The sequence below is a fragment of the Pseudochaenichthys georgianus genome, chromosome 21, assembly GCF_902827115.2.
Source record: "Pseudochaenichthys georgianus chromosome 21, fPseGeo1.2, whole genome shotgun sequence".
NCBI classification, from domain to species: Eukaryota; Metazoa; Chordata; class Actinopteri; order Perciformes; family Channichthyidae; genus Pseudochaenichthys; species Pseudochaenichthys georgianus.
In genome coordinates, this window is record NC_047523.1 from 22,974,506 (window position 1) to 23,001,890 (window position 27,385).

The 27,385-nt window shown below is 41.5% G+C and overlaps 1 protein-coding gene across 1 annotated transcript; it reads right to left on the minus strand.

Annotated features, from left to right (window-relative positions):
• Nucleotides 1-259: 259 nt before the first annotated feature.
• col28a2a (collagen, type XXVIII, alpha 2a) lies at nucleotides 260-26,635 on the minus strand. Its single transcript, XM_071207017.1, has 37 exons — nucleotides 26,456-26,635; nucleotides 25,737-25,872; nucleotides 16,201-16,347; nucleotides 15,474-16,048; nucleotides 14,903-14,923; nucleotides 14,724-14,783; nucleotides 13,057-13,110; nucleotides 12,079-12,123; nucleotides 11,966-11,992; nucleotides 11,708-11,752; nucleotides 11,547-11,591; nucleotides 11,340-11,393; nucleotides 10,242-10,310; nucleotides 10,051-10,119; nucleotides 9,872-9,940; nucleotides 8,733-8,801; nucleotides 7,925-7,993; nucleotides 7,761-7,829; nucleotides 7,593-7,661; nucleotides 7,438-7,509; nucleotides 6,490-6,558; nucleotides 6,321-6,392; nucleotides 6,041-6,109; nucleotides 5,825-5,893; nucleotides 5,067-5,135; nucleotides 4,900-4,968; nucleotides 4,725-4,793; nucleotides 4,514-4,582; nucleotides 4,308-4,376; nucleotides 4,148-4,228; nucleotides 4,001-4,036; nucleotides 3,882-3,918; nucleotides 2,255-2,812; nucleotides 1,807-2,126; nucleotides 1,437-1,692; nucleotides 967-1,155; nucleotides 260-883 (listed from the first exon to the last, which is right to left on the minus strand). The coding sequence occupies exons 1-37, from the start codon at nucleotides 26,633-26,635 to the stop codon at nucleotides 879-881; spliced, it is 4,050 nt and encodes a 1,349-aa protein (XP_071063118.1). The 3' UTR covers nucleotides 260-878.
• Between the last annotated feature and the right edge of the window lie 750 nt (nucleotides 26,636-27,385).

The window sequence follows — 27,385 nt, forward strand, 5'->3', positions numbered from 1 at the left end:
GAAGAAGCAGCGCAAAATAACCCGGCGGAATAATAAATAATTTTGTGCGTAGCATAACAGATAGTTAGAATGCTGTGTCAGCATTCCCACTAAATAAAGGTTGTTTTTAAAGTAACTTTATAGTAAAATGATTCAACTTTTTCATATCAGATGCTGGTTATAGGTGTTATGGTTATGGTTATATTTCCTAATCAACAGATACAACACAGGCATACCACCATTATTTTACTTTTTTTATTAAAAACATATAACCCATTTATTCAGATACACACACAAACTGCCCTTTAATTTGATATGTGCAGAAATCCTCAATCTTCATCACAAGATGACGATTGCAGTAGACAGAAATGGTCGTCTGTTACAGCTGCCGGAAAACTCGAACGAGAAGATTGTAACAACAACAAAAAGAACACACACACAAGTACCCAGCATTTCTGGTAAATAATATAAACACAACGTAAAGCAAGTGGCTCATAGAGGTATAAGAATGATCTAAAGGTACATTTCTAAATTATAACAAAATGAATGTAGGTTGTTAAATAAAACGAGGACAGACAAACCCTAAATAAAGGATTCATTCCGGTCTGTAGAGAACAATACAATTTGAGGTAATAAAGTTTTGTAGAAGTGAATCTTAGTGAAGTCAGTCAGTTATCTTTGGTTTGAAACAGCAACATGTCAACATTTATTTTAGGATTTGATTCAATTGGCTTTTTAATTCTGTCTTGCTATTTTATTTGTTATATGCATTTGTGTGTGAAGACAAAAGTGTTACAAAAAGTGCATGAAATAATTCTCTGAACCCAACTGACAGAATTCATCACATTAAAATAACAAATAGTAAAGTAATCAAGTCGATTTTCTGATGGCTTCTCCTATTATCCTGCTGGGGATAAGACAACAATATTCAGATAATGAAAAATAGAAGGCAAAATGTTGTCTGTTATAAAATAAAATAAAAGTTACCTTTGTTTAGAACGCAAGTCTTCTTGCATTCATCTTCTGTTTCATAACGGTTGTCATTTCCACCGCAGCCTCCGTACCAGAACTGTGCGCAGGCGTTGGCCTGCATGTCATAGTACCAGTGTATGGTGTAGTCTCTGCAGGTGCCTTGTTCTAAGGTGAGGTTACAGCGAGGGTCCTGAGCAGGGGCCTCTGGAGGAGAAATGGTGTGTGAGAAGCACATTTTCTCCCCAAAATGTACATAAAAACAAATGGGCCTTTTTCACAGCAGATGTTTTGGCTTGTTATAGTAGGAAAAGCATGTTAAATAACATTAATAATAGCTTTGTTCTATCCAAGTTTCCAAGTAAGCCATGACAGTGAGCCGGCATGCACCATTCCAGGATCCTCAGTAATCACTTATTTTTTTATAAACATCTGTACTTTCCGCCAGTTAAATGTCAAGGTGATGTTGAGCAGGCTGCAGTACTCACCTTCAGGCAGGACTGGACTCACCACTGGCTGCAACTGGTTAGAGCTTAAATCTAAAGTTGAGATCAGTGTTGACTCAGATGTTGCAGAAGAAGATAAGGATGAAGAAGATGATATGACGGCCTCATTGAAGTCGGAGCTTTCTCTTACAGGCGATAAAGATGTTGTTTTGTTAACTACAGCTACGGTTGCTACCGTGTTAGCGCCCCGCGTCTGGGCTCTGAAGTCTAAATCTTCACCTTCATCATCTTCCAGCTCCTGGAGTTAGAGGACAACATTAAAACATGTCAGTGTTGTGAATGGTGCACCATCAGTGAAGAAAATGTCAACAAGTATACTTTAATTTAAACAATCCAGTATGAGTTTTCAAACCTGGATTGGGAGGGGATCAGCGCTGATGGGCAGCGCGAAGGTGTCTCCACGGCCTCGGCTGCTGGTGCGCCCCGAACTTGGATTCTCCTCTTGGTTATCTTTAGCTTTTCCAGTGTCCCCATATCCATTATTATATACGATGTAACCATTATTGCCATTATATCCATTGTTGTTATCTACATGTCCATTAGTACCATGGCCATTGTTTCCATTAGTACCATGCCTATGGCCATTGTTCCAGTTTCCATTTGTTAAACGATTGTAAATGAGGGCGCCATTTTCATCTTCACAGAACTGGCTGACGAGTTTAGACTCCAGTGCTGGAAAAGAAAACATCTGTTTAACATAAAGCACTTTACTGCCTCTCAGCTGAAAACAATTATAGCTATATTTGAATGAACACATTGCTAAAGGAATGATATTTACAACATCTGACTGTGGCTATCACCTGGTAGAGTGTTGAAGTCATCAATAAGGTACATGTGTTCGCTGTCGGGGTCAGAGGCAATGAGGTTGAGTTCTTGCAGGAACTCAGCCTGCGTGGGATCAGAAGAGTTGACGATCCCCAGGGCGTACATCTCGATGTTTGCGGCGTGAGCTTCCCTCACAGCTATGTCAAGTTTGACTGGCTCTCGGTTGTCAGTTTGACCATCGGTGATGACGATGGCTACTTTCCTGACTCCAGGCCGAGCGCTGAAGAACGCCTCCTGAGTTGCCTTTCTGATGGCGGTGCCAGTGTAGGTGCCTTCACCCATGTAAGAGATCTTTCTGATGGCCTGTTTAACATCCTGTTTGCTCATGTAGCGAACCAAGTTGAACTCCAAATGAACATCCAGACTGTAGAGGACCAGTCCGATCCTGGTGGCATTGCGTCCGACTGTGGTCCGGTCGACCAACCTGGTGACAAAGTCCTTAATGATTTCAAAGTTCTCGGGGCCGACACTCTCCGAGCTGTCGATGACGAACACCAACTCCATCGGCCTTTCCTTGCACTTGATGCCACATCCTGAAAACAATAGAATACTGTCACTGTGGTCCTATAAAAGGGTTTGCTCGCAATGATGAACTCACAGAGAATCATCACAATACTCAATGGAGTCTCTTAGCGTCTTTCAGGTCATTATTTATATTTTTTGACGAACAACTTTACTGTTTTGGTTTACTTTCACTCCCATTTTCACTGAAAAAGCTCTAAAACCACAATGACAATTGTCACTCCAAACAGCAGGAAGACACAGTTAGCGGCTAAAGCTAACTGTGTTGGTACAGAGTTGGTATAGAACAAAACAGAGCTAAAAGAAGAGTAAATATTGAACAAATTAATATTAATGTTTCTCCACGTCTGCTGGATGTGTAAATGGGTAAACTATTTGCTGACATGTTTGCAATATGCATTTTAAAGGTCCGCTATTATACTCTTTTTCAACAATATATTATAGGTCTCAGTTATATACAAAACATGTCTCTGAAGTGTTTGGCTCAAATCCCAAACATATCATTCATTGTCGCATCCCATAAACCCCTCTGTTTCAGCCCTGTTTCAAAAGTGCTGATTCTGTGTCCGTAGCTTTAAATGCAAAGTAGCTGCTGCTGGCCACGCCCCTCTGAGATATTTGGTTAAAAAGAACACAATGGTGCTCTAGGAAGAGATGCAGGTGATAAGGTGGGCGGGTGGTACCTCGGTTGGTTATTGGCTAATGGTTACACAACCCCCAAAAACATTGAGACATCACAAAGTGGCCAAAATCTGATCAGCTCATTTTCAGACAGGTTTTTATATAAATGGATCAGGACAAAAAAAGAGAATATTGTTCCTGAAACTTTCCGAATCTCTTTACACAGAGGGGACAGAGTTATGGATAAAATACATGAAAAAGTAGATTTAGCATAATAGGTGACCTTTAAATGTTAAGGTTTTTAAGTGGCCATCAATCATTACAGCTATAACATATTGTACACCTTACTGTATAAAAAATGATGCCTTCAGAATCTGAACCAAAGAATTGACAGAAAATACACATTTTAAATAAATACCAGTTAATGGTTATAACAGTATCCTAGACTTGTAGTCTTACCGCAGATTTCTTTGATCAGCTTCAAAATGTCTTCTCTCTGAAAAGAATTTGAACATATTATATAAGTATAAAATCCCTATTATTCAGTGAATTTTTCAAACGTTTGTTGATGAATTTACTGTGAGTCCTTGGTCTCCTTTAACTCCAGGCTTTCCCTGGGTTGGTGAAAAATTGAAACATTACATTAATATTTTGGCCCAGTACATAGGGTAATAAGAATCGTGGTTTCATTATTTATTTGTAAGGAAAATATAGTTTTTTCTTACTAGTTCACCAGGGACTCCTTCATCTCCCAATTCTCCTTTTGTACCCTTTGTGCCCCTCTCACCCTGTGATCCACGATCACCCTACAACATTTGAGAGCAATCTGTCAGTCAGAGGCCGGTTAATAGATATCAATAAATTGTTTTGTTTTTTAAACATCACCTTGGATCCAGGAAATCCATCTCCATGAGGACCTCTTGGCCCAGTCATACCCTGAGATCCTGCATCACCCTGAAATCAGATTTTAGATTTATTGAATCAATGGGGAGCTTTCCACACTCGTATGTAGATCGCCAATTATGAATATGGTTTGTTCTGCTCGAAAGTGCGAGAAAGATGGCACTTGTGTAAAGAGTGGTATGATTTACCTTTGGGCCTTGAATACCTTCTCCTGCAGGACCAGATGGACCAGCAGGCCCTGCCCTCCCAACATTACCCTTAAAACAAACAAAAATAACATCAACTTGCATATAGCATACAATCACAGGATAGCTTTAAAATCACATTTTGTCAACCATTTTATATTTGTGGTTATTAGCTATGATTCAGATCGAGCTGTTAGTTAGAACATGTTCTTACAGGCAGCCCCTGTAAGCCCTCTCCAGTTGGCCCGGGCAAACCTGGCAATCCTCGAAAGCCAACATCACCCTGAAACAGATTATGACATCATGAAATATGCTCTATGGGCATCCCAAAGCATGCAAAATAACACACACAAACAAACAAACAAACCAATTAATGCATTGACACAAACCTTGGGACCAGGGATTCCTACTCCTTCTGGGCCTTGCTCGCCCTGTAATCCTGGCAGGCCTGGAGGACCCTGAAATAAACACATGCATAGATTAAGATAAAGCCAACTTGAACAGGATTGAATGGTTACTGCATTTTAGCATGTGTGAATAGGTTGAGAAAACTAACCACAGGTCCGGGGAAGCCTTCGCCTTTTGGTCCAACTGGCCCTAATGGACCCAGATGACCACGATCACCCTAATGAAAGAAAATATAGTGATTAAAACCATCAAGATTTTTTAGCTTAACGCTCAGTTTTCACAATCTTTGCTATAGTGTTCAGTTAAAGGTGGGGTAGGTAATTTTGGAGAAGCCAGCTCGATTGCGCTAGAATTTGAAAATACACAGCCGGAACAAATCTGCCACTTCCTTACAGAGCCCCTCCTCCAACACACACGAACGCGCACATAACCAATGAGGGCACGAGATAGGTTTGTGCACAGATGGAAGGCTGACAGGCAGGTAGGCCATCCAGTTATTTTAGCCGGGCCGGCTAAAATGATTGGTCGTGCTTTTTACAGTACTACGGCTTCCACAGATGACATTTTTTTATGGAGTTATTGTCAAAGCCCTGTGCTGTGTGTTGTACTTTTTATTGTCTGTTTATTGTATGTTGAATTGTATGGAACAAGCTGTAATAATCTGCACTGAACACGAATTCCACCAGCCTGGCTGTGTGGTCATTAAAGATTCTAATCTAATCTAATATTCATTGCTAAGATGTTAAGAGCATTCCATGGAATATAACAAAAAGTGTATCTCGAGCCGGTTTCTCAAACTTACCTACCCCACCTTTAATGTTAATTCCCTGATAAAAAACAAAACAAATCAGTATGCTTATTGAAACAATATGGTTACCAAATGTCCTAAAAAAATTGAGTTTTTACCTTTGGACCAGGTAATCCATGGCCTGTTTCTCCAACAGGACCAGAGGGACCAGCAGTTCCTACATCACCCTGGAGAAAAGACAATAAAGTCATAGTGATGAGTGGGTGAAGCAATTTCTTCTTGCATTACATCAGAATCTGGCAGCTCTTTTGACTTGTACCTCAGTGCCAAGATCTGTTAAGAGACAGTTTGATGATCCGTTTTTATTTATTTACCTTTGGACCTGATATGGACCGTCCTGGCTGTCCCGGCATGCCCTGCTGCCCTGACAAACCACGTTCACCCTGAAAGATAAAAGTAAAACTTAACATCCAATTGACATCTTTATACCAACAAAGGTGTAGCTGCCAACCTCCTGCAGAGGACTTGTTTTTGTGGTAAAGTGTGCCATAAATCAACCTACGGCAATGTTTCCATCATATAATGAATGGAGGCTGCGTATTTGATCATGGAAGCTCTCACACCCTAATACAATACTCATTCAATAACTCTTACCTTTGGTCCAGATGGTCCTGATATCCCAGGAGGTCCATGTAACCCTCGGATGCCCCTCAGACCCTGGTCACCCTGGGAGAGATCATATATATCTGATTACAGTAACGGTTGTTGTTGTTGTATACATTCTGAACAACACAAGGATTTATAATGTAATATAAATGCATACCTTCTCTCCTTGAATGCCAATTCCTTGTGCTCCCTCAGCGCCTCTTAGACCAGGTAAACCACCCTCCCCCTATGAGTGGAAAGATGGATGAAACAGAAGTAATACTTTTATAACCATGAGGTGAGACCAAAAAGTTTTATTTTTTTATTTCAAACCATTGGACAAAGGAAAACATGTAGTAGTGTGAGTTCATAATAAAGATGCACCGATCCACCTTTTTCCGTTCCAATATTTTTCCAATAACTACATTTGGATATTGGCAAATACCCATTTCATTCTGATTCCAGTCCTGTTTTTGCATTACATTTACAGAAAAATAGCAATTTATTTGAACTGTAGGCTTAGTATGCTTCTCATACCAATAGGTGTAGGAGTGCAAATTGTAATGGCTACTCCTTTAATGTTTTAAACAACTTGAACAAATCAAGTGTCAACTATTAATTAAGAAATGTGCATACATGAAATAATTTCAAAGAGTGCAATGGCATATTGACAACTCCTTCAGAAGGTAAATAGATCTTTAGAGCAATACATACAGTACATATCTACACTATACCCACCAGAATGTTAAACAGTTTCTTTCCACACTGCATAACTGCTTTATTTATTTAACAAAAGCACTTTTGCAGGTCACCCTTGAAAAAGAGATCTTTTGATCTCAAGGGGCTTTCACCTGGTTAAATAAAGGCTACAAACAAACAAACTTTACATTTCTTTATTCATGTCTTTGTCTTTTAATGCTTATCTTTTTTTTAATGGTTTGCAAAGTTCTGTATTGTGTGTGTATTTTAAGCACCGATGGTACGGGCATTCATCATTTCATGTACTGTGTATATATAATGACAATAGAGTCTTCTATTTAACAAAAACCCCATCAAAGATACTGTATCATTAAAGTCAATCGTAATGCAAAGTTTGTTTCTACACAGTCGGCATAATGTACTTCACCTTCTGCCCTGGAGCCCCGTCCTCTCCTGGAAGACCAGGCAGGCCCCCCAAACCCGCTGATCCAGGATCCCCCTGTCACAGTACAACAGTATTATTTGATTTGATTAAGTTGGTACTTCCGATACGCCAACATAGACCATAATTAACTTATTTACCTTTGAACCTGGCTCCCCAAGGCCTCTCTCTCCTGTGGACCCCTGCTCTCCTGGTAAACCTTGATCTCCCTAGAAATACAAAAAGCATGAGGACAACTGCTCATCATACTTAAAAACCTAATACACTTTGCAGTATGTGTGTTTCATACAGCAGGTGTTTAAACAAACCTTAGGTCCAGGTAAACCTTCTCCCCGATTTCCTCTGCCACCTGGTGGACCCTTTGGACCCTCGACTCCCTGGGTAGTAATACAAGTTAGAGAGATTTTGGTGCAGAGTGTCCCACTACTCAATGTCAGTTTGCTTGGGAAAATATTGAAGACATTTTGCCGACCTTCTCTCCTTGTATGCCCGCTCCTGTCAGTCCAGTTGGCCCTGGAAAACCTAGAGGCCCCATATCACCCTGGAAGTACAACATCAAAGTATCAGTTCTCTCTGACTCGCTTCACCACAACATTTTTTCTAATTCTTTCAAACAAATCGGACTAGTTTATTGTGTTTGATTCATGGTATGTTCTAATCCTCCATGAATAATAAACACAACATACTGTTTTGTGTGTTAGCAGGTTATGTGAAATTATGGTCATGTCTGTTTAGTAACTTTTGGCTAGAAAACATAAACGTTTTTGTCCTTTTCAGAATATAGGGTGGTGTTGCACTTTATCCTCTTGTGGCCGAAATTTGAATTACATCAGCGAACAGCTTGAAAAATCCCAGTCCTTTATTGATTATTGAAACATTTTTACAAACTTAAAAAGATTACAAAGATGTCAAATCCAATTTCTTTAGTCATACATACAGCAGCATTTTTTTTATTTAGATCTGTTTTTTTCGTATTTGCCTCTCAGGGTTTCTTACAATTTTTCGCATGGGCTGTCAAACTTGAGGTACTTTATGCAAGAGAACACTTTGCATATTCTATCCAATTTGGGAAATATGCACACATCAAATAATGTTCAGTTTAATTATAGCACAATTGTGAAGCGCCGAATTATTAATATTTTTAAATATTATTTTGAGTTTGACGAATTCATGACCTCACACTGTTCCACTAATCAATGTGTGATGGTAAAGAGCTAAGAAACACAAAAATCAGTTCATGCAGCATATTCTCTCTGTTATAACTCTCTGCTATAACCCACCCGTTCTCCTTTGATTCCTGCACCCTGCTGTCCCCTTGGTCCCCTCAGTCCGCCGAGCCCCCGTTCCCCCTGTGAAGGAAAACAGGATATCTGTCAGTATATCACAGACACTTGCCTTTGGATCACAGCCAAGTGTGCATTGTTCTCAGTGAAGAGCGATGGAAGGGAAGCGTGTTGGCTCCTGTTATCCTCTTGTGATTGATACAAACTGATTCTACGCACAAAGAATGGAACCTTTTTTTTCATGCCACTTCTTGACTGCATGAACTTTTGCCAGTGGCAGTGATTATGAAATTATGAAGTTGCTGATGGACGTGTGAAGAGAAGTTGTGATCCCCCCAACAAAAGCACTCAAGAATCAAGATACATTTTACAAGAGGTCGAAATCCGCAGGGGAGTCAAATCTACTAGGAAGTGTGGCACAGGTAAAACAGATGTGTTGCTTGAGGACATTATTAGTGTTCACTTTCCAACAGTTTTCTCTAAGAAATAAAAGTGTACCTTCCCATAAAAATGCTCCTCTTGTTGCCAATTTCACCCACATGTTCTGTCTTGTGAGAGGAGATGCAATTATTAGTATGCTCTTGGATATGATTCATTAATCTGAATTTATTGTGGTTATGGTTTCTCTGTTCTGCTGCAATAATAATGTACTTGCGTATTTAAACTGTAAGCCATATACCATTGGGCTCAGTCTAGCATTTGTCTTGTCTAACCCTTGGTTTAATCCCAGGCATCTCTATTTGAATGGAGTATTTGCAGAGTCTGGTGTAAAATGTATGCAGCATGTTGCAGCATGGCAGGCAAAAATACAGATTTTTCAGGCTTACAGTATAACATTGTGAGTGAGTATTAACGCTACAGTGAACACCTGAGATGTAAGCCAGTGAGTTGGAAAAGAGTGAGATCTGGTTTCAACAGATGCAGACCATGAACGGCAAAATAGTCTCCAAAGATAGGTAGACCTTAAGCAAAATCCAAAATCAATATACATATATTAGCATATTTAGCATCGACACATGAATTAATCAACAACTGACCCTTGTCTCTTTCCAGTCTACCTTATAGACATGGTGTGATCTAGTTTTACTATTACTATTGTTTTGATGAGTTATCTGACGATAGAATTGGAAAAATACCTTTGGTCCGGGAAGCCCCTCGCCTTGGGGTCCTCTTTCCCCTTGAACACCTTGTGGTCCTTGAGGTCCCTGTAAACAAAGCAAGAGTGTACAAAAGGTTACCCAAAAATTCAAATTACCTGCGTGGGCTTTCTCAACAGATCACCACAGAGACACAAATAATTTCCTGATTAACTTACAGGAGGGCCGTGTTCGCCCACTCCACGGGGGCCGGGAGGACCTGCTCGACCCTGGAATCCAATATCACCCTGCAGATTTGAATAGTAACAGATAATTTAATAAGAGAAACTTAAATAAATTGATATAGCAACAAACAATCACATATCCAGTATCCAGATATATCCAGAGGATAATCCATAACATAATTTACCTTTGGTCCAGCAAGGCCAATGCCAGTTTCCCCCTGAATTCCCGGAGGGCCAGATATGCCACGTTCACCCTGTAAGCACAAACATAATATAACTATTACTACTATTAATCAATTTCGAAACAAAAAGTCCTGAAAATAAGTCCTAAACCATAAGTTTGGTGTCATCCTTTCCTCCATAAAAATGTCCTTCTATTATTGAAAAATTAAACACTATGTTGCACCTCGGAAAAATATCAAACTCAAAACTACATTTGATAATACAGACTTATACATGGATACTGCACACACACACTTGCAGGTAACATGCTTCTTTGAAGATTAAATCAATTATGTAAATCTTTTGTTTAGTGTTGCTGATATCTTATATCTTCCTGCAGGGCAGGACATAAGAGCTTAACTTGAGCTTAAGTAATGCTTTAAAGTTTGAGAAACCCCAAACAACAGTGTCTCAAATTAACAAAGAACTGCTGGAGGCTCTTAACTACATCAACGTTTGGATGAATTACATGAATGCATGTGTATCATTGTACTACTTTCCATTAACCAGAATAATTCAATTACAAACTGAATACAATTTACTATTTACACATTTTCTTATTCTATGAAATTAATTTGTGAAAATAGTACACGTCTCACCGTCTCTTTAGGCGACAGAAACAGAAGATAAACTATATAGAAAGACCACCAAGAGTCCTGTTAATATTTGCAAATGCTTCCTACAAGTCTTCACATGGCCAGACACCCAACACTGACTTCCATGTATGTTATTTATTGGACGAGCTGACATTGCTGACGGCACTTCCTAGTCTGTGTTTAGTAACAGGATACGAGTAGATCATTAGCGGAATCTTTGTGTTTTTATTTTGCTGATGGCTCATCCCATTGCTAGTGAATAACAGTAATGATGAAGAAGACGTTGGCTCGTTGCCGAGTGTTCACACAGGAGTTTATTACCAGACAAACAGTCCTCTGTGCTGCACGGTAAAGACCGGGTGGTAAAGCTCCAACCTCTAGTTTAAACTAATCACAAAAGGAAATGTAAAGGCCACAGCAGATGTGCACGATGAGGAAAGCAAAAGTGTTCTAAAAGGGGCTGACCTGCTTTCCCTGATGGCCCTCTGGTCCAACGTCCCCATGTGGTCCAGGTAACCCCTGCACAGAAATAACATAAAATAACTGATAAAAAACACATCCCACAACATTTCAATAAGTATGTTTGGATAAATGTGTCTGCATATTCACAATCAAACACAAGCTCTCTTTAAACTTTATAGTTGCATATTTTACTACTTGATTACTACTGACCTGCAGCCCTCTAGGTCCTCTTGTTCCAACTGGTCCCTCAGGGCCCTGAACCACATCACACAGGAAAGAAAAAAGCTCATCAGACCAAACACAGTATTTACAGTAAGGAATGATCAAACTGGAAACATAATATTCAGTGTGTGTCGACAGTGCGGTTGTACCCTGTCTCCTTTGATTCCTGGAGTACCACATTCACCCCTCTCGCCCTATGTAGAAATTACAATCTGAACAGACTTGCATTGTTTCCGACAAGACAAAATGATATTGTCATTCATTTAAATGTCTTCAGTGATTATGATGTTGTATTGAATCTCATTTTTGTTGTATATTGTCTTAGTATTCAGTATATCCAATGCTATAACAATTAAAGACATGATCTGATCATAAAATAGTATTGTATCGTATTTTAGATCACAAACCTGCTCTCCTTTGTAACCTGGTTTCCCCTGTAAATAAAATGAATGGGATGTTATTTGTGAACAACCACAGAGATATTGGTGTTCTTACTTTGATCATAAATGTTGAAATGTACCTCAGCACCCTCTTTTCCAGGTAGACCACTTAGTCCTGCGTCACCCTGATGTGACAGAAAATACACTCATTGAATCATTGAATAAGAGTTACAACTGCTTGTATCTCTTATCAATGAATATCCTTAAACAGTGACATATACAGTAGCAGGTTTAAACAGATTGAGAAGAGAGACAACAACATGAAACATCCTCTATTTAGAGTTAGCACCAATATAAATAGACTGAAAACTTATATTTTTTAAGTTTAAGTGCTATAAGCTTGGACATAATATAACTTAAGATCAACAATAAGATGATGTTGAACAGCTGTATATAATTATTCACAAATTAATAAACTCATACAATATGAGCAGATTATAATCACGATAAATCAATATTATTTACAATATATAACATATAGATATTAGAGTGAGAGCATATTTTGAAACAACACATGCTAAAAAATGTTTCGAAGGGGAGGCACAGTTACAAATGGTTAGTGTGACAGTAATATATATTTATTTATTTTATTTATCATATTAAGTGCATTTAAAGAGAATAAAAGAGGGCCTTAATCTGAGCCTTGTGGTACTCCATGGAAATGTCTGAAGAGAACGAAAAGTTATTTTTGTAAGAAGAAACTGCACTTCATAGAGTTTGTCATAAACTCCTTCACAAATGTTTAAGCATGTAATTTCTTTATTGTATAATGTATTTAATTTATATGTTGTCCTTAAACTAAATGTCTGTTTTAAACAAATGTCGAGCTAAAATGTACATTTCTGCTACAAATGATTACAGTTTACTACTTCCAGAAACTAAAAAAAAAAACTACTCAGGAGGTATTAAATAATGCTTTATATGTATACGTTTTGTGACAACCCTGTGGTTGTCCACCAGGTGGTGCATATATATTTTTTGAACCATATTATGTGACACCTGAAAAAGCCTTCCAGCTGAGGCAAGCACAGTCCACATGTCCATCGAAAAGCACTTACCTTTTGCCCTCTAAGCCCGGGGGCTCCGTCTTCTCCGGAGCGACCTTTTTTCCCCTGTAGAATGAAACCAAGTTAGGGTTAAGTTGATTTATTTCTTCTACTGACATTTTGCTCACCTCTTGGTCCACATTGACAGCTTGCTCATGTTGCATGGCAAATGTCAAAAAACATTTGTTGTAGGGTAAAAAAGAGAGAACATTCTAAGTGCAAGGCTTAGAGTCTATGGCGTAAAAGGGTACACCCCAGATTTATTTTTCTCGAGCTCTTTGACATGGCATACAAGTTTGTTCTGATAAACTCTGAGCACAGTAAAAACTAAAACACTTTGCCCACACATCCAACTAAACTGGCCATTAATATCATACAGAAGAAAAAGTACATCAATCTTCATCCTTAATCAAAAATATAGATCAGGGCAGCATATTTGATTCTGGACACAGAATTAAAGTTGTGTTATTCAGACCAATTGTTTAGAATGCCAAATTAATGAATTCCATCCAACAAAAAAATATTAAAGCAACAGCTAGTATTATTTATGATTTTATTTTAGGACTTAGACATTGCAATCTAATGTTTTGTTGTTTTTTTTCACCTGTTTTTTTCTATTTAAAAACATATTTTGTATTGCCTTTTATTAGGGCTCTTTAAAGAACCACTGTTTCTGACATATTTCTAAAATTAGTCGTGTCTTACTAAAGTCACAAATCACAAACAGGTCTATGACCCAAACTTGAAAAAAAAGAGAATCATGGATATGTATTTGGCATGTTTTTGTCTGTAGACAGGCATCGTTTGAGAAACACAGGAAGGAACTGAGACATAGGTAACTGGGAGGGCAAGAGGTGTCTTGTCCACAGGGCCAGGGGGTCACGGTTCTTGAGCTGCACCTGGACAGCGTTTGTCAATTGTTAAGAACCAGAAATCACTAGTTTGTGGCCATTAAACTAATGAGAGCAATTTTGAAAGCCTCTTCGTATGATTGGAAGAATTTAAAGAATCTTTTTTAGGAGAAAGCACCTGGTTAATAACCATGCAGCTGTCAGCAACATGATTATCTGCCAGGCCTCTGAAAATATAGATATTAGTCTGATAGTGTAAAGAGGGGGGTTTGTCTAGAGTGGGCAGGGGATCATCATCTTTTAGCATCACACAGAAATGATGTGTATTATAGTGCTGTCCTTTATCCCTGTGTATCTGACCGTGGCAGAACGGGTCATATGAAAGATGTATGGTGGCCAGAGGTCCAGTTTTATGGGGAGTGGACCTACAAATATGGTGCCTCTGGTTTCCAAGGGGGACAACACATGTTGCACGAGAAATGCACAATAGCTGATGGAGACGGGGCAAAACAAACGTATTTATCTGGGAAAAGCAGACCATCGTCTCTGATGTCTTTTTCCTGTTGCCATAGATTTTCATTTTAGAAATGTGGGTCAGGCCCACATATCTACTCCCTCTGCTTGGGCAATTGCCTGCAAGCTATACTGAGGAGAAAAAACAAGTAATTATCCTGATTGTTCAAAATGGTACAATTACCATACGTCAAATACAAGGATCATGATAGATTTCTCTTCCCAACATGTCTGGAAACCTTTTTTCGGACTTGTGGCACTTCAAAGAAAACTACTTGTGGAATATTTTTGAAAGGTTTGAGTGTAAATACTCACCGCAGGCCCGCTGGGTCCCCTCTCTCCTTTTTCACAAGCACATTTCTGAGCCAGGGGGCACTTCAGAAAAAGGACACGTTTGCTGTCATGAATGTATTTCTATACAACCTCACAACATTACACATTATTAAATGTCAAAAGCTTCCATATTTTAGCTTTGTAGTATTAATAATACTTACTGATTCTTCAGCCAAGCTAGTCTGCAAAGAAAACAAAAGTGGATGAATATCTGATAGAATTTGAATATTGTATCATTGTAGTATCTTATCAGGTTGGTCTAGGTTGTTGCTTAGTGATTATTTGTTATAATCTTTTAATGTAGCACAATAAATGACAAAAACTTCATACAAGTATAAACAAGTTTGGGAAAACAAAAGGTAAGGTCAATTAAACTTGAAAGAAGACAAAATTGATAAGGCCGAGAACAATCCTTAATACGATCCCAGTTTGAAGAATCTTTTTAGCCAGTCACTGTAATGCATGTCTAAATGCCAGTCATGTGTGTAATTCTAGGAATCCTAGGGGATATGCTCAAACATAATTTTTCTAAAGCTATGTAAAACGTTTCAAATCCAGAGCTGTTATATCATCCTTTCATTTGTTTCCCCTGAGCATTGTCATCATTCCATCTCTATACAAATACCTGAACCAGCCTGCCTTTGTGTCAACTCTGAACTGATCTATATGCAAAGCAAATACATTACTTTTCTTCTCAGTGTTGACTGCTGAAAGACAAGGAATTACACTCACAATCTCAGTGGCGATTTTTTGAATAACGTCTTCGTCCTGTAAATTATAGAGGAAGTGGGAAGCCGGGGAGCTGGCCAGTAGTCGCAGCTGGGCGACATTGGCTGGCTCGTTGGCTGTCCGGGTGATGCCCAGAGTGAAGATTTTGATGCCCTGGTTCTTGGCATCAGCAACAGCAGAGAAGATGTCCGGGTTCCTCGGATGGGAAATGCCATCTGTGAGCAGCACGGCTACTTTGATGCTGCTGGGGCTGGTTTCTTCTAGGTACATCCTGGTCATGTTGGTGATGGCGTAGGTGGTGTAGGTGCCGTGCCCGATGTAAATGATGGGAGTTATAAGGGTCTTGAAGTTCTCTGTGCCCCTCCAGTCCTTGAAGGTCTGTTCTCTGATAACATGGCTGCTGTACTGCAGAAGAGCCACCCTCAAGCTCAATCCTTGGCCGGTAGGCAGCTGGATGCCCTTCAGTCTGTCCACCATGTTCATGGAGAACTGCTTCTCCTGCTCGTGGTTGTCTTTGGCGCTCTCGGAGCTGTCCAACAGGAAGGAGAGCTCCAAGCTACAGTTCTCATCCAGGATGGCTGAGTGCACACAAAACAATAAGATGAAGGACTCTCTACTGGTTGTAGAACATGCTTCTAAAGTGTTAGTATCACTAAGTGATTACATTTTAATTTGACTATATGCCAAAATGATGAATTTTTTTGTTTATTCATTTTATTTTCAATCTTACCTTGTCCATTGTTTATATTTGCAGCCACAGGTTTGGCCCTGGATTTCTTGTTAGTTTTCCTCTCTTCGTAAAGGTCTTGCGTCCAAACACATGTCAGTGCTGTGACCAGCAGCACCAACTTAAAGGAGGGACACATCCGTGACCCAACTTTCGAGAAAAATAGCAAAAACAAATCATTATGGATACATTTGACCATAGACAAGATTATTTTCTGCATCAAATCATTGCAATTCATTTGATGTTATAGTTGTATTATATTGTGCTGTTTACATCGTAAATGTTATTGTCACTACAACATTAACAATGTTTTTTTTCCCTCTTACAACCCATAGCTTATACTTCATACTCTGAGTATACATTTCACTCTTTTTTGTGTCATTATATTCCACCAATTAAAAGACTATAATTGAGTGGAAAAGTTTGTGAATCCATACATTTGCTAAGTTTTAAAACATTTCAGTTCAGTCAGACAATTTAGAGTCAAACAAAAAAATTTATGAATATTATTAAGCAATTTAGAAATGGTCCTTCTGTCAACTCACAGTTAAACCTCCTTTGGAAATGCTGCAAATTATAGTGTCCTTTTTGAGTGCAGCCCACTTGAAGAAGGTAGCAGGAACAGCAGAAGGTGCACAGTAAGCTCCAGTTAGCTCATTGATGAACAGAAGCAGCAGCAGCGGTGTCAGTCATTCTGTGGAGCAGAGAGTGAGAGACTCCCAGACACTCACGCCTCCTTTATAAGGAGGTACCGCCAGACCAGAGCCCATTGAGTGTTTCCAGGACTCCGCTCTGCCCTCAGGGAAAACTGGGATGTGTTTACAACATTTTCTGTGTGTTTCTTTAAATGTGTATTTTAACCACTGTAAGTTCAATCAAATAGATGCATAAGTTGACTAGAAGTTTTTGAATAGCACAACTTTTGTTTAATTATATAATATTGTGTATTTGTCTTTTTTCAAAGGTTATATGACCTATATTTGCATATTATCTTATATCCTTTGAAAGGGAAACATACTTTGATTGATTGGGTTAGACGTACTGCAGAGTTGTGTGAGGTGAGATCTGGATAATAGCTATTTGTTTTTTTAAATGTCTTGTTATTTAAATCTGTTGTTTACTGTAAGTCAGTTAACCTTGCAGAAAAATAGTTGAAAAATAGCACTGGTACATGATGTTAAAATCCTTTTTTAAGAGGAGACATTGATGCCAGAATAAATTCCACAGGAAGTTTAGAGACCCTGTGGCAAAGGTCTGATCACCTTTGGTCTCTGCCCTGGACTATATATCAACATTGCCTGAGGTAAAAGGGTTAAAGAATCTGAGATGTCCTGAATGAATTATAAAACCCCAAAGCAATGTCAGCTTGTCTAAAGATAAAAAGGGTCAATAAGCTCCTGTTGGTTTGATTAAGAAACAGAGGTATTACTCAACTAGTGTACTAGATATATACCTTTTGTTGGCACTTGTGGTTTGTTTTCTTTAATTATAGTTTTGCGAGGAGGGGGTGGCAACCATAGACAGGTGACATGAAATATATCTCAATAACTGGCGGCAGTAGTCTATAGGTGGAACTTCACCTTACAGACCCTAAAAGATGACCATCTGACCATTCACTGGTAGAGGTGACCATTTTGTGTACTTTTCCTGGAGTGTTTTGGAGATACAGCTGGTCCTGTACAGACTGGCTGAGGATGCATGGCTCCCTTTCGGGCTTAAGGTGAAGAGGCTTTGTATTGCAAAGCTCCAGGCAAGAAGTAATTATAGGAGACTCTCTGACACAAAGGAATGTTGCACTGAATGATGGCTTGGCAAAATCCACCCCGTCACTTTACGCATTGATGAATGACACCCATTCATATATTGTTCCTATATGCTGCAGCAACATGTGTAAGTTGTGAACATTATTGTTTAGTTAAGCTGACTGAATGGGTTTGTTATGTTCCCCATTATGTTTGTGGTACTGGTAATTACAGAATCTTAGAGCTTTGTGCAAACTTTTGAAACATGTGATAACACGACATCACTGTTATCAAAGACAATAACTACAACATCTAGGTCAATGGTGCCCAACCTTTTTTGAACCGAGAGCTACTTTTAAAGTTGCTAGTCTGCCGAGATCTACCAGTCCAAATAGAGAGGCGTAGCCATTACTGACAGCCTACTACCAGGTAAATACACACTTCTACTTGTATAAAACGGACCTTTGTACGATGAATACTTCATAAAATACTGCAGATCCTTTATCTTACCTCTTTCTAATCTACACACATACAAGTATTTAACTGAAGTTACACAACAGTGTTGTTGATACAGAGTTGGAGTTTATTCACACGTCACATACTACAGTGGGTAATGTTTTCAAGAAACATTGAACAGTGCTGACACAGGGAAAAAAGAAAAGACTGAACCCTTTCTTTGCCATTATATTAAAAATAGTGTTCCTACAAAAGTATAAATTAGGCTTACTAATAAGACAACTCAGATCTGAAGCTACACAGGAATCTGCTGCCAAAGTGCAATAAAAAAGACAAAATTAATAGAATCAAACCCTTTTTTGTTGCATTTTAGTAGAGTATAAAAAGAAATGCCTTTAAAATAGGATGCAAGCAACACTAGTTTCTTAACCTGAATTGATAATAGACTATAATCAATTTAAGTTTGCATTCTTATACCATTTTGTACAATAATTATAATGAATAAGTTCAAACAAACTAAAACTTACAGCTGATTAATAACGGTATCTAACTTGAGTTTTTATTATATCAAAAACCTGTTGAAATGCTACTGTTATTTTTACTGTCCCCCAAAAGCGCGTCGGCAGCCTCCAGGAATGCTTCTTTCACAACTTCGCCGTCTTTGAAAGACTTCATGTGTTTCGCAAGAATGTGACTGACACGATAAGATGCTATTGTAGCAGTATGGGCATATATATGTCTCATAATTATTTGTGTGAACATAAAAATAATTTGTGTGTAAATATGTGATTTGTAAATGTAAAACACCATCCACAAATGCAAGCTGTTAAACCCCGAGCCTGTTTTTCAGGTTTCAGGCTCAAAAATGACATTCCCAGAACAAATGACCATATCTTCCCTTCTAAAAGGGTGAAATTAATAATCTTTTTTCTCAAAGTAATGATAAACCTGTGAGTTGGATGTAGAAAAGTCAGAATAAATATAGATGTTTTGTATTTTAAAGAAAATTCAGATTGAACATAGTAAAAAACTGTAAATTATAGTGTCCGTCCAAAAAATATGTTGTACTTATAGTGAAAACTAACCTTGAATGATGGGTTAGTAGACTAAAAGCTTTAGGAATCCAGAGTACAACATATACTAAGTACCCTGTATCAAGATTGATGCAAAACAAGTGATATTTGATCTTTTTAGACAGATTTAGCAAAAAAAACCCTCTTCTGGGGCCATTTGGGTGGATTTTCCATATCTCTGGCCCCCCTTGCTGGATTTTGACATGTGACATCTCTTTCTAACCGTCAGAGCCAATGGAATCTAGGGGAACTCCCACCTAGTCCTTATTTGGTAATGTTTGTGTGTTAGACTGCCGCATAGCCAAGACCTGAAGCAGCAGCCACTCTGGTGGCTACCATTAGCAGCTAACTTTTGCTCTGCGATTTTTACATAAAAATGGAATTATGGATTATAAATGAAATAATTTGTTTATACAGAGACGTTAAAAACCTATGGATTAACCGATTCAGCCGTGTTTTTTCTCGTTGTAATGCCATTAAACATGTCTTTTGATCAGATTGACAGCTACGGTGAGACGATCTCCCTAGAAGCTCCGTAAAGGTACGTGTGGTGATGTCTGTATTTGCTTCCCCTGTCGCGAGTTCGGATCACTCAGTGATGATACTATATACCTAAATAATCTGTGGAACCTCAGCTTTAATCGGATATCTTGTATGTGCAGCTACGATAAGTAATATATTCTTATTATTATTATTACTACTATTATTATTATTATTGTTATTATATATGTAATATTTTTCACTTTTAATATTTTTCTTTTTAAATGAGGGTGCATAACGACTCAACTGAGGGTGCAATGCACCCTTATGCACCCCCGTAGAACCGGGCCTGCTCTGGGCTGAGTTATTGACAGATTTGAATTTCGCTGATCAATAACTCATGAACATAACGTTCTAAAAATACAAACAACACGACTTTACAATCATACATCGCAAGGTAGACAACGAGCTACAGAATCGTTTTTATCAGAACAGTTCGATTTGAATTTAAGTAGTGAAAATATTTGTTTATCCAATGAATGTCATAGAAATGGAACAAACAAGTGTTGCAAATACGGGTTTTCTTTAATTGAAATGAATGCTGAATTGTATCATTGATGTGTATATCATCCCAACTTCACAAACTATGTGTATCAGCATTCTGCACTGAAGATTTACCATTGGATGTTCAGATTCATATGCTCACTGTTTGTTTTGGTGATTTAATCACTGTTTGTGTTGGTATTTTCAATTATTTCTGAATAAAAACCCTTTGCTAAATAAGGCTACTTAATATTTGTCCAAAAAACATCATATAATAGTAAAACACCAACAGAGATTTGACTGGACAATGACTACTTAAACTCTGCTAATACTTTATGCTAATAGGCTACTTACATAGGACTACTTTTACTTGAATAATGATTCAAATGGAGGGCGTGTATGTAAAGTGGAGTGTTTTCAGAGTGTGATAATATGTATTTACTTAAGTACAACATCTGAAAACGTATCCACCACGGATTTTAAGACACTGGCATGGTTTTAGTTAGCACTTAAATACCATAGACTGCAAGGGTACACTATTTATCACACAGATAAACTCAACTATAGGTTACAGTTCTCAGAGTAACATGAAGTGAGATGTCTCACTATGGGATGCGCCTCAACGCGTATGCAAACAGAAGCATCAATCTCATTACGCCAATCCTGATTGGCTGGTGATCTTGACGTCAACGTCAGGGAATCCACCCACCCTTTAAGTAGCTTGCGCTACGACGCAGCGTCATTCAAAATAAGCACCTCTTCTCGCTTCGCCATAGCAAGAAGGGCCGTCTGGTGAGACATCTCACTTCATGTTACTCTGAGCTCTGGGGTTACGTAAGTAACCTATAGTTCTCATTCATAACACTCCGTTCGATGTATCACTATGGGATATTGAAACTCCCGTATTGCTAGACATGCTTATCTCGAAAATCACCAAAAACAACCAGAACTTAACAGGCAGAACTCTGTCTCAACACGGGACCCAGCACTGCGCGGGCCACACTTGGAGCAGAGACATCTAGCCTGTAAAAGCGGACAAAAGTGAGCGGCGAGGACCAGCTCGCTGCTGCACAGATGTCTTGGATGGAAACACCCTTGAACAAAGCCCAGGATGTAGCCAGTCCACAAGTAGAATGAGCACGCAGGCCCGTTGGTGCCTGCAAACCCTGACTCGTATAAGCCAGAGCAATCGCTTCCACAAACCAGTGGGAGAGCCGTTGCCTGGTAACGGGTTTGCCCTTCTGAGGGTTAGCCCAGGATATAAAGAGTTGGTCATTACAACGAAACTCTTTTGACCTGTCCATATAGATGCGTAAAGCACAGACTGGGCACAGCAAATTCGGCCGCTGTTCCTTAGAGGAACACAGCGGCGGAGGAAATGCCACAATGTCAATTGGGGTACATGAGCCAACCACCTTAGGTATAAAGGCAGGGTTGGGCTTCAGCAACACTCTCGTTTGCCCCGGGGCAAACTGAGTGCACGAAGGATGTACAGAGAGCGCATGAATGTCATTGACTCGCTTGGCAGATGCCAGAGCCAGTAACAGCACTGTCTTCAGTGACAGGTGTTTCATGTCAGCTTCTTCCAGGGGTTCAAATGGAGGTCGAGTGAGCCCATTTAAAACCACTGCCAGGTCCCATAAGGGCACCAGTGACCTGGAAACAGGGAGGAGCCTGCGAGCCCCTTTCATAAAACGGCAGACCAAAGGATGTTGGCTAGCCGTCTTTCCCTCAAAGCCCACATGGCATGCAGCAATAGCAGCCAGGTACACTTTAATCGTAGAGAAAGCTCTGTGTTTATCGATCAAGTCCTGTAGAAATGATAAAATCACCCCGACAGGACATTGAAAAGAGATGTGTCCTTTTTGAAGGCACCACTCCTCAAACACCCTCCACTTACAGTCATAGAGAGACCTGGTGGAGGAAGCTCTTGCACTCTGAATAGTGTTTTTCACCTTCTGAGGGAGACCCACTGTATTCAGATTGTACCACTCACGGGCCAGGCCCATAGTGCCAAGCGCTCTGGGTGTGGGTGAAAGATCGCCCCCCCCCCCGCCTGAGACAGTATTTCCCTGCGTAGTGGGATTTGCCACGGCTGCCCGCACAGCAGCTGATATATCTCTGCCAGCCAGTACATTGCAGGCCAGTGTGGAGCTATCAGGATAAGTGTGTGGCGTTGTTCTCTCACTCTGGCCAGAGTTGGGGGTATCAGAGCCAGGGGTGGGAACGCGTACAGAAGGACCGGAGGCCAAACGTGCGCGAGCGAGTCCACGCCTAACGGTGCGTTTAAATCGTGCATTGAAAAGAACAGCTTTCTTTTGATGCGAACAGATCTACCGCGGCTCGGCCGTAACGCACCCACAGCTGACTCACAATCATTGGATGTAGAGTCCAATCTGCATATAGTGGTGCACCTCTGGACAGCAGATCTGCCCCGAGGTTCATCACTCCTGGTACGTGCGTTGCTCTCAGAGAGAGGAGACGTCCGCAGCTCCATAAGATCAGTTTGCGTGCCAGTTGTTGTCTGTCCTCACGAGGACATGATGTCCTCTGAGAAAAGGCAGAAAGCGTTTCAGGGTGAGGAACACCGCTAAAAGCTCCAGATAATTTATGTGTGACCGTTGGAGGTCTCTGCTCCAGAGACCCCTCACAGGTCGACCTTCGTATATACCCCCCCAGCCCGTCAGACATGCGTCTGTGGTGACCACCTTCCGCGATAGGACAGCACCCATAGATATGCCCCGTACTAGTACTACATGGGTGTAGCCATGACGCGCGGGGTCCAATCTGAGGGCAGCTACCCAGCGCTGAAACTCTCTCATGTGTAAGCGTCCCAGTCGTACCACCAGAATGGCTGACGCCATGAGCCCCAGCAACCGCAGACATGATCTGAAGAGAACATATTTTCGTGGCTGGAAATGAGCGATGCAAGCCCTGAAGGCTTTCACTCTCTCTGCTGACAAGCGGGCTGTAAAGAGTGCCGAATTCAGGCGTAGGCCCAGGAAGAGTACAGTCTGGGCTGGAGACAACATGCTCTTTTCTGTGTTTATTACAAAACCCAGGTCAAGCAGGTGTTTTACGAGGACATTCGTCTGCGTAATAGCCTCTTGCTCCGACTGTGCGAGAAGGAGCCAATCGTCCAGATAAGTTTCTAGGCGAATACCCTGTTGTCTCAACGGGGCTATCGCGGCTTCCGTACACCGTACAAACACTCGCGGGCTGAGAGACAGACCGAAGGGAAGTACTCTGTACTCGTAACAGACACCCTGAAAGGCGAACCTCAGATATTTCCTGTGTGGGTAATATACTTGGATGTGGAAATACGCATCTTTCAGGTCGACTGATGTGAACCAGTCGTTTTGGCGCACGAGACGCAACAGAGATGTGTGAGTGAGCATTCTGAATTTGTATCTTTCGAGATATTTGTTCAGAGCTCTCAAATCTAGTATAGGCCGAATTCCGTTCCATCCCCGTTTGGGAACGAGGAAATACTTGGAATAAAAGCTGCTCTGACTCTGTTCGGCGGGTATTATCGATATAGCCTTCTTTTCTAGCAGCGAGAAAATCTCTTGCTCTAGAACAGGGGTGGGGAACCTCCGGCCCCCGGGCCGTACACGGCCCGCAAGACAATTTGATACGGCCCTCGAGGTAACTCACGCAAAAAAGATTTTTTTTTTAGAAATCTAGACTGCAAAAGAATTAAACAAGCGAGTGCCTGTTTTTCCTGGCCAAGGTCAGGGTCCTTGAACACAACACGAGCCTCACGTGTCATCACGTGGTATATGTCTCGTCCGACGGGGGTTTCGAGCTGACGGAGAGCACCAGGACGTCGCTCCGGGCCGGGACTTCACAAATGTCAGTACTATGGTCAGTACCCATAAGGAGCCGTACACATGCCGCAGTTTTTTTGCGTGGCTGTGTCTTTAGTTGAAGGCCCAGTGGTGATCTGTTCATCTGTCATACTGATCATACAGTCAATAACGTTGTTGTTATTAGCATCTGGTTAGCTAGCTATGCTAACGAATATAAGAAGCTTTTTCTCCAACCAGTGAGGTAAAGGCACATCTTTATATGATCATTATAGTCATACAAAAATAAGAGAATAAAGTAAACAGGTATAAAATACTATATGACAGTAAAAAAAAGTTGTTATTAATAAACAACAATACAGTTTGAAAGGGGAGTGATTTGTAAAATATCCATAAAGAAAATCTGCTTACTGTTCTGTTTCATATGGGTGTTGAGAGATGTATCCATAGATCTCTTAACTCTTAAAGTGCACCAGATTGATGCTTTTAACTTCAACATTTAAAACAAAAATCTTCCCAGGGGAGCATTGCCCCCCGGACCCCCCTAGAGGACGATAGTTCCCCCCCCCCCACACACTTAAATCATATTCACATGGATATTCACATTCATATTCACAATCCCGTCCATTGTCCGCCTTTTGAGAGAGGCCGTAGCCGCTCTCAAAAGAGGGGGAGACGACAGACTGTTTATTGTTTTTATTGTTTTTCTTTTCATTTTTATTGACTGCGCCCTTGGCTTCAAGCCTGGAAACGACAGTGGAAAATGATTTATTTTGAAACAACAATGATGACATGTGTTTGTGTGACTTAAATAGGCAGCGGAACTTGCTGTCTTTGATGTTAAGTCCATTTCCCTGATGGGGCGAACTTGAGGATGACATTTTGGCATCACTCGAGGCGGCGGGAAGATGGGGGCATGGCGGCACCCCGAAAACACATGAGCATCCAACACTGGAACGTGCTCTGGAGCTGGGGAACAGGGAACTTCCAGCTCCTTCATCGAGGAGAGGAGAGGAGGCTGTCAGGCCGCCCGCTTCTTCTTCCTCGCCTGGTGGCTGAAAACCTGGGTCGGCTGCGCCTGAGCGGCCGCTGCCGGGACCGGAGATTTTCTTGGCCGGGCTGCGGTCTCTGCTGCTTCGGTATTTTGAACCGGGCAGGACGTGAGACAGCTTGGGTGAAAGCCTGCCGCGGGACCATTGGAGGTGGCGGCTGGACCCTTTGGGTGAGACAGAGCTGGAGAGCCTCGTCTCCCTTCCTTTTTGACTCGCACCTCAGCTGCATTGAAGCTAGAGCGGAGCCAAATATGCCCTCGGGAACAATAGGCATGTCCAGAATATCCTATTTTTCCCGGTCTGGAAGGTTGGTCAGGTTGAGCCACCTGGCTCTCTCCTGTACCACCATCATTCCCAGTACTTTGCCCGTGGCTTGGACTGCACAGTGCTGCACACGGAGGCAAATGTCCGTGATCGCTGCGATCTCGTCCCACACGGCAGGCTCAGGTCTGCTCGACATGTCCTCGCAAAGCTCCGCCTGGTAGGCGGTCAGCAGCGAGGAGACGTTGAGAGCTTTAAGCTGCGGCTTTATAGGCCCGTTTGGTCATCGCTGACTGGAACCGGTCTGCCTTTGTCGGTAGCATGGGGTTCCTGCTTGGTGTCGAAGCCAGCCTCGGTTGGAGGTGGGCTGCCACCAGCGGTTCCATGGGCGGCATGCGGAGCAGGCCGAGCCTCTCCATACTGTCACAGTCCAGGGAGGAGGCACCCTGGATTGGGGCCTTGTTGCTGAAGGGACGGTCTCTCCACGAGACCGACACCTCGTCCAGCATCTCCGGAAAGACTGGAAGGAGCTGCCTCTTCGTCCTCGCTGCTTGGGGCAAGTTCTTCCCCTCGTAGCGAGATCTGGAGGTCTCCTTGGCCGCTTCAGGCCATGGGATGTCCAGCCTGGACGCAGCGCGGTGACACATGGCCTGCAAGTCCATGCTTAGGACGGGCGAAACTGGTGTGCTCTCACCCGGGGGAGCGGACATCACTCCCGGCTTAGCAGCCTGAGCCGATGAAACGAAGATGTCATCCCCATCTGAGTCAGACAGGAGGAACTCAGAGGTATCCTCTTCGTCCTCCATGTAGTCCAACTCCAGGACATCCTCCGCGGGTGGAACCATGGTGAGGTCCAATTGGGAGCCCCAGCTTGACACAGCGCGGGGCTCCGCTCTCGTGGCTCTTGCCACCACCGGGTCCCAGCCTGAAACGGCGTGGGGCTCCGGTTCAGCGGCTGTCGCTGTTGTTGAGCCCCAGTCTGACACAGCGCGGGGCTCAATCTCTGCGGCGGACGCCACCATGTCTTGATTGCCGGACGGCGAATCAGCGTACAAGAGGGGGTCCTGTCCCGACAAGCTAGCTTGGCGTGCTAACCGTCGGGTACAATGCCCGCACGAGCCAGGGTTATCGATAGCCTCCTGGGCGTGTTCCAGCCCGAGGCAGGACGAGCAGACCTGGTGTGAGTCTGTGCCTGAAATTTTAAACCCGCAGCCGCATAGCCGAGCCTCCGAGTCCCTGACTCCTCTGGTGTGAGGGAGAGAAGGGTCCATCTTCGATCGCCGGGGTGTCGGCGTGGAGTGGACACGCTAGTAACAGGTACATTACTGAGAAAAATCTAACCTTGCCGTTAGTCCGAAAGGAAAAAAGGCGACGGTGTAGATTTTATTCTTTAAAGAATATGAACTGGTGTGTTAATACCTTTTTTATCTCTGTCTCCTCTGGTGTGAGAGAGAAAAGAGAACGTCCTCTTTACCGTGGTGTCGGTGTGGAGGGAAGAACAAACTAGCAACAGGTATGTTACTAGCTTGAAGAAAAAAATCGAACCTTACCGTTATTTCGACAGAAAGAACGGCGAGGCAGATTCTAATATTAACTGGTGTGTTAATATTGCTCAATCTTCTTGCAAAGCAAAAAAGTAACCGGCAAGCGCCCGTCGACCAAATGTTAGCTTGGGTTCAGTCTGTGGACCGTTAAGCTAGCCCGGTTATTGATAAAACGAGATGTGCTCTGAAGCGAGAAGAGGTGTTTGAATGACACTGCGTCGTAGCGCA